Below are 8,557 nucleotides of genomic sequence, written 5' to 3'. Positions count from 1 at the left end.
GGTTCTACCGTGGTGCTCTTAGTGGTGGTGTGAGGTGAGATGAGGTGAGTGAGAGTGAGGAAGAAACAAGAAGAAGGAAGAGAGGAGGAGGGAAGAGATGAGATAGTTGTTTTTAGGGGTATTTTGGGTATCCAAAAATGAATTGGCATTATTTTGTAATGTTAAAAATGCCTAGCATTATTTTATATTACACCACACTATTAAGCATAAAAAGTCAAATCTCCCTTCCCATATCTATTCCAACAACAAACTAAACATCATAATCAATTACCATAACCATTCTTATTCCATCCCATTATCATTATCATTAAAATCCAAACAGCACCTTCTAAAAATTCCTTCATATATTGAACAGTAGTAACTAGTAAGAAAATAAAGGCACAATAAGTATAAAGTTCGTTCTTCCTCGGCTCTCCCCAAAGCTAGACGAATAATTGCGTTCCTCAGCAGCCCAACATGATTAGCGTTCTCGCTCAGGAGCGGCTGCTAGGGGCCACACTTGGAAGCATACTGACGGGAATAGTGGTATTCGAGCAGCGAAGAAAAATTTATAGGTCGATTTCAGATACTCAACCCCAATTAAGCTCCCAATTTCAGGTGGGAGAGCCCATATTTGGAAAGGAAACTCGCTCAGAGCTCGCGCGCATGTGGAACAAGGGTGTAGACCAGGCATTTGGACCTGCGATTCATCATCTTAGCTCCCGCGGATGGTAGATTTTGTGTGATACTATTCCCAACTATGAACCCCCTTTATTCATTTCATACATGTTACGGCTTTCCTAACTTTGAATCATTTGCATCTTGAGACAATGGCCTTGATTGATTTTCAAGGACTCATATCATAATAATTATAATGCCTTGTATTATTCTTTTCCTTGTTTGTTTATCAAATCTTTTTTTTGTATCGTATCTCAGTCTCTATTAGCTTTAATACCACGCAATTTAGTTAATACCACACAATCTTTTTTTGTTTATTTGGGAATCTGTTTTTATTTTTGGTTAATCTCCTTTGGATCTGATAAAAGGTTAAGATTATTGCCTGTAATTTGTTTTGAGGGAATGTGCTTTTTAACCTAGCTTAGGCCCCAGAAGTTTAAGAAATTAGCTAAGAATTTTGTTTCACTTCGAGCAAGGTTAGAAGCTTCTTTGCCCAAATTCTTTTGCTTAAGAACTCAATCTTGTGTGTGTATATTTATATTTATGCATATATTCTTTGCCAATGTTTATATTTTAAATTCTTAGATTTTAGATTTTGGAGGTTGATAATACATTTGCTGAAATTTCTGAACATTACATTTTCTAAAGAACTTTTTGCTTTAGAGCTCAATTTATATATGCACACAAACAGTTTTGGCCTATGTTTATGCCATTGGTTATGAGATCGTTGTTTTGGGATGATGATCATATATTGGCTGAGTTCTCTGCAACATTTTTCAATTTGATTTGGTTTTGCATGGATATATTAGTTATAATCATTCTACAAAGGGCCATAGATATTTTAGTCTTTAATGCTAGCTATTACTCTTCTTGTCTTTTTCTTCTTCATTCTTTGGTATTATCAAGCTATTGTATGTTCTTACCTTTCTTCGATACTGCAAGTGATATTTTAATGTGGATGTGGTTAAAGTAAAAGGGTTAGGTTCAGAATTTTTGAGGTTGTATCATTGGTTTCATTGCCTTTTCTATTAAACTTAGCAAAATCTTTACACTTGACATGTTTTCCATCAAAGCCTTGCGCTGTTGTCTTTTGAAGCATGTGGGTAAGTGTGTATTCATGTTTCTAGTGTCCTGATTGTGTCTTATTAAGTTAAATAAATATATGAGGGATTTTATTATTTTTATTCATGTTCATTGAATATTATTTTTTGGATATTTTGTCTAAGTTTTTAAACCTAGTTTGATAAGCAGCCTTTTGTGGGATTTTATTCTCACCGACTCTCCCTTTCATGATTAGATTACATAAAATATAGGAGATGTTTTTTTGCAAGAGAATTGTTCTTGTTTTAAAAAGTTGTGATGCTTTCATACTCAGTGACATGTTCAGGTCAACCCTATTAAGTTCCTCATTGCATGGAAGTTTACTAGTTTTTAAACACATTATCAAGTGTATATTCCAATCCCAGACTTGGATTGATTATATGCTAGAATTTGTTTGGCTTTGTTAAGTACCAGTTCTATGGCCTAGTACTGTGCCAAATCATATTTGTTTTAAATGCCAGATTTTGTTTGGCCTAGTTAAGTGCCAGTAACATGGCCTAGTTATGTCCCGTTCTCAGAACTGGCTTGTTTTTGTACAATATCAGTTTTGGCGTGGGTTTGTTTTGGTTATTTTTGCCACTCGATCCTTCAGCAAAATGAATGCAGTGCAGTCCTCTCGAGTTATTTTCCATTGTTAATCTGCAACCGTGCTGAAACCTGTAACTGGTGCTAGGTCGCAACCATCATTGATTTGCTCGGAAAATCAAATGGGAAGTCTATAATTTTAATTATATTAATTTTTATTTTTGAGTAAGTTTTAGTTATCAATCTTAATTGTCTTTTCAGGTGATCTATAAGTTTAAGTTAGACTTTAGGAAGCTCGTGCTTTTTCAGGTGGGAACTTTCTGGACATAGCAAGTTTCTCGAATGACTCTTTTAGGTGTTTTTTCAAAAAAAAATTGTTTAAATTTTTTAGGGCAACTCTGTCTCATATTAGTAGTCTTTTTTTTAGCTATTCATATTTGGACTTTGCATACCCTTTACAAATTACTTCTCTTTATTCTTATTCTTCAACCAATTCTATGGTCGACCACTACCAATAGACACATGCTGCCGAGCCTTGATTGCTGAAACCCACAGCCACAAGTTTTGTCGTCTCAATAGTCGTCGGCTGCCATGGGTGACCGATTGAAGCTGACGACACGACCACCTTCAACCTTCATTCTGGCCAACCTTGGCATCAAAACAACAAATTCTTTGCACAATTAATTTAAGATCGTTGACAAGAACAAAGTTCAGCTACTTAAGCGTATTGTTTCACGACACTTGATCTGCAAGAAAAATGAGTTTTGTGTTGAAATTTGGGTGTTTTTGTGAATATCAGTTACATATGTATTTGTTTTTTTTTTTTGGTAATGTTTCTGTAAACAATAGTGTTCAAGAAGTATTTAACTAAATTCACAAATTAGTTCTTATAAATGCTAGTTACAATAAATGTATTTTTTTAGTTACGAAATTATTTAATTAGCTACAATAATTATTTTTAATCACTATAAATATTAGTTACAAAAATATGTCTGGCTAGAAATTAGTTCTGTAAATATTATTTACATAATATCGACCTATAACTGTATTTTGTACACGTTATTTACAAAAAAAGGGGATTTTTTCATCACCATGCCAAACTGAACTTTTTCAAGTAAAATTTCCCTTCCCATAACAAATCCTACAAACTGTAGGGCTGAATCCCACGAAATGTTGGCATTTGCCAACTCAGTACACAAAACAAGGGAGAAAGTTTGGAGGGCGTATTTTTTTATGTTATTATTGGCTTTTAAAAGCTACATTTTAGTTGGAAAATTTCACTCTACTATTACAAAAAAATACCACTATTATTAACTCTGTCATTTTGATGCTAAACATTTTCCATCTACTTAAAGTACATCTCCCATTATATCAAGAAGACCAAAACCCCCTCTCTCTCTCATGAAACTCTCACCAGAACTCACAGTGAGTTCTAAATTTTAGGTTGAAATCATTATTAGTCATCTCAATTGTCTCTGTAAATATTTAAATATCACAGGCAACATCCATTTTGAAGGATTTTGGAGGAGAAATACCATGGGTAAGAAGATTATTCATTTTTTTGTGTTGGGTACTGTTTGCTTTTTTTTTTTTGGCTATTTCGAACAGATCTGAGCCTATATTGGTGTATTTTTTGGGTTTGTTAGAGAGATATGGCGATCTGTATTTTTCTAAGTTTTCTGCAACAGTTTTGCTCAATAACAACTCGATAGGGGCTCGATACTACGTAGAAGATGATTAAGTTGTGAGCTCGATGCTACTCGATGATAGCTCGATAGGTATATCATTTATTTCTCGATGGTGCTCGATAGGGGTTTGATTGGACCCTTGACTATTAGTTTAGTTGTTTCTCGATATGTGCTCAATGGGAGCTTGATAGGGGCTCGAGAATAGGCAGGTGGTGTAGGTTTTGTTAAGATCTCGAGCTCACTTTGAGAAAAATCATACTCTGCCTTAATCAAAACCATCGAGCTCCTATTGAGCTTATCGAGCCTAACCAATTCATGTTCTATAGAGCTTATATCGATATCCTATTGATCTTGTTGAGTCTAACCATAGACCCCATCGAGCCTAACCATATATGATGGACCCAAAACGGGTATGTTTAAAAATTTATAAATCGCAAGCGCACGAATCGTTCATATAGAATAGTGATCGTGTAAGTAAGGATGTCGAACCCAAAGGAGTTGTCTAAAATTGAAAAGAGAAAACTATTTTAAATCAAAAGTAATAAATTCTAACCTAGTTCCAAAGATTGATGAGTTTTAATATTATGAACATAAAATAAAAGATAAAAAAAATAAAGCTATTTAAGAGAATAAAAATAAAGCAATAATGGGTTGAAAATAAGTGTTAAAAGAAAATATTATTAAGATACTAGAATCCACAAAGTGTAAGTTTAATAATATTTATTAGTATATTGATTCCCAAGTTTTAGTGATAGTTAAAATAATTCAAACTATCATTTTCCAAAAATATTTATAATTTTAAGCACAAATTTCTTATAAAAAGATAGGATTTTTCTTCACTTTTCAAAATTATAATTTCAAAGCGTTCAGTGTAAATCAATCTAATGAAATAACAAATAAATCAATGAACATTATTTATGAGGCAAAACATAATATTTTTGTTCTAAGCATGGATGTGTACAATTTAATGACACATCTTACACAAATAATATTATGTTTATGCACTAATGAAGAATAAAGTGTAAATATGCTCTAACAATCTAAAATACAAGATATTTAAGATGAAAGAAATATATGTAGAAGAAAAATCCATAAACTTTGTTGTATTACAAGGGAAATCAACATACAACATAAATATTACCTAGTTACAAGTTGCTTCATCATGATCTTAATAATCTTATGAAAAAGATTAGAAGCACATAACTAGAGTAGAAATTACAAAATAAATGACATACATACTTGCAAAATGCTCTTGAAAAACCCAAATGGAAGAGAGAATGGTAGAGAGAAAATGGGAGAAAAAGATGGTAACCAAAACATTAAGCACCCCAAAATGGTCTTCAAAACTCTTATTTATAGCAAAAATGAGATTATTAAAATAATCAATTTAAATTAAGTAAATTGATTAAATTAATAATAATATGGTAAATAGAGGTAAATTGTAGGAGTGATGATGATTTTGGGGTAAAAGTGTGTAGACAAGTGGGTAAAAAGGTGGCATTTTAGACAAGGGGACAATGAGCAAATTTATGGGCTCAAGAGGTGGTGTAAGGTACACCAGGCGGCTGGGGCAGTGAGACTTGGGGCTGAAAGCTTGCTGGCGGGCCTGGAGTTCAATGCTTCACGTGGTTAGGCTTGGGCCGAGGGGGTTAGTGGGCTGGTGAAGTGATGAGGCTGATGCTGAATGTTGGGACAGGTGGCGTGCGTGGCAAGGAGGATGGCAGGTGTTGACTTCGGCTGGGAGAAGGGCACCCACGGCTGAAATGGTGAGGCTGAAATGGTGAGGCTGGGTCCGTACGACCTGGAGAGATGAAGGCTGCTGGGCTCTAGCGTGGGCCTGGCTTGGGCTGGCTATGGCATATTTCAAAAATGTCATTTTCCATCTCTTTTTCAGCAAAAATGCCACTCTTTATCTTCATTTTGCTTGCTTTTCAAGAGCAAAAGTACACCAAAATCCCTAACAAAAGAAACATAAATTAAATCAAATTCAAATATTTTCAATTATAAAATAAATCATATTAGTTTATTGAAAATATTAATTAAAACTTAATTTAATTGAACATTTAGTTTCACTAAAACAACATTTTTTATACCTCAAACTAAACAACATTAATTCAAATAATTAACTACAATATTTTACAACAAAATAACTATAAAAACACACAAAATTATATAAAATCAAAATAAGACTAATAAATTTAAAATTACTTAAAAACTTAATAAGTTAATTAAAAACTCAAGAACTAAGCAACAATTAGCATATAAAATATGGTAAAATAACTCTAATTTGTAGAGTTATTAATATACCCCATCGATCTCCTATCGAGCTCATCGAGCCTAACCGTAGACCCTATTGAGCCTAATCATATACCCCATCGAGCCTAACCGTATACCCCATCGAGCATTTATCGAGCCTACCATAGACCCCATCGAGCCTAACCAATTACTGTCCTATTGAGCTTAACCATATACCCCATCGAGCTCCTATCAAGCTTAACCATATACCATATTGAGCTCATATCGACACATTCATACTACCTTATCAAGCTTACTATCGAGCTACCATCGAACCTGTAACGCCATAATTACTCCAAGACCATTACTGTGAACTTTGAATCGTGCATAACTCGCTAATCAAGTCATTTGGTTATAAATATGCATCTAGGTGTTATTAATAGGCTAAGGTGAAAATCTCGATCAAATGGAAATGATATATTTTATTTAAAACATCAAACTGTACATAGGCCCATAAAAGCGTTTACAAGTTATTTACAATCCAAAATGGTCATTATAGTGTAAAAATTACAACCCGCCGAACTAAGCGGAAAAATATAGGGTTAACCTCTAGTTCTTCTGAGAAAATACCTTGGTCGTGGTGGTCAAGCGGCCGCATATGTACACATCGCCACCTAAGCTCTCCACTCAAGGCTGGGTGAGATTTTCTTTCCCTTTAACTGCACCACATAGCACCCGTGAGCCAAGGCTCAGCAAGAAAACTCATTACTGTATACAATATCAAATGATGATTATGATAACCATACTAGGCTTGTAGCCCTACACAGATGAGTGAATATCACTTCAAGATTCTAGTAACCATGCTGGGGCTTGTAGCTCTAATCAGATAATATCGAGATTCTAATAATCATGCTGGGGCGTGTAGCCCTAATCAAATGGTATCAAGATTCTAATAATCATGCCGACGCGTGTAGCCCTATCAAATGGTGACTGATGAATAAGTCACAAACTTAAACCAGATGAGTGACCATGGAGTCACAAACTTGAATCAGATGAGTGACTATGGAGTCACAAACTTGGGCTCCGCACCCATAGCCATGTGACGCAGTCACCTGGGCCTTCTGGCCCTGGCTCTAAGTAACTAGCCTAACTAGACAAGCGCTTTTGTTTTCATCGAACTTAAGGTCCGTCAAGCATTTCATGCTTATGACGATAATGCTTATGTCTATTAGATCTAACATTTTCGGCTTGCGTTAAACACACTAATACTGTTCTTGACTCATAAGCCAATACCATACGACCAGTGCTCAGTACTACTGCCGAACTTGACTAGTAAGTCACAGCTTCACAGTCAGTACTGACATCATTGTCGATTCCTGACTCATAGGTCAGTGCCATTCACAGATAAGCAAGATTGCTAAGCATTTAATAAGCAATCAAAGACCACATTTAGAACACTCAACATGCCACATTAATAACCATGCATGTTACATATGGGGTGCAGTTTTCTTACCTCTGGTTCGAGCGAGAAATAATACAAGAACGACCATTGAGAACGATCGATCCTTTGATTCCTTAGTGGTCACCTAGTCATAACCAAATATAACTTCCATCAATGAAAATGAGAAATAAAAGGTCTTGACCTAAACCTCACTCCTGGGACCTCGAATCGTACCCAAACAACTAGTAGATTCGACCCCGAGCCTTAGGAATTGAAACCCCGAGCCAAAAACCCTCAAAAGTGCCAAAAATAGGAACTTGGAAAAACAGGGTAGTGCTGTAGCGCTGCCCCCTAGCACCATAGCGCTACAAATAGATTTGAATGGCCCTGAACAGCGCTGTAACGCCCTCCTTTGCGCGCTGTAGCGCTACAACCAAGGTTTTTCAGCCCTAGTTTTTCCTTCCTTCGACTTCTCCATTTCCAAGCTTAAAAACCTGATTCCAAACTTCATTCAAACTCCCAAATGAACCCAAATACCCACTCTACAAGTCCTAGGCATCATACCCAATCAATCATTGCCAAAAACTCCCATCAATTCTCACTATCCAAATCAAAATCCCAACTGAAAACCAAAAGGAAAACAGAGCATAAACCAGAGTTTCTATGGTTAACAACTTACCTCAAGGTCAGTATGGAACCATCTTCAATGGTGGAACACAACCCTAAGCCATCAAGGCTTAACTCCCTAACTTGATTCCTTAAATGGAGCTCAAAAATTCAAAGAGAAAAGAAGGAGATGATGATCGGATGAAGACGGAACAATGCTCTGTTTTGGTTCAGTTCTACAGCCTTCTCAAGGGATATATATCTTAAGGTCAAAAGACCAAAATACCCCTAGGCCTAAGAAAGC

General features: G+C 35.5%; 1 protein-coding gene across 1 annotated transcript; it reads left to right on the top strand.

The window, feature by feature from the left end:
- Positions 1 to 357: 357 nt before the first annotated feature.
- On the top strand, positions 358 to 909 carry LOC133797540 (uncharacterized). Its single transcript, XM_062235467.1, has one exon. It carries the CDS (start codon positions 457 to 459, stop codon positions 712 to 714), a length of 258 nt encoding a protein of 85 aa, XP_062091451.1. The 5' UTR covers positions 358 to 456; the 3' UTR covers positions 715 to 909.
- The last annotated feature ends 7,648 nt before the right edge of the window (positions 910 to 8,557 follow it).

The sequence above is a fragment of the Humulus lupulus genome, chromosome 8, assembly GCF_963169125.1.
Source record: "Humulus lupulus chromosome 8, drHumLupu1.1, whole genome shotgun sequence".
NCBI lineage: Eukaryota > Viridiplantae > Streptophyta > Magnoliopsida > Rosales > Cannabaceae > Humulus > Humulus lupulus.
Note: the sequence above shows the minus strand (reverse complement) of the source record. Positions and strands in the feature narration are given on the sequence as shown.

What these genes read in the sequence shown, in the direction of transcription:
- LOC133797540 (XM_062235467.1), top strand. Translation starts at nt 457, where the DNA reads ATGATTAGCGTTCTCGCTCAGGAGCGGCTGCTAGGGGCCACACTTGGA.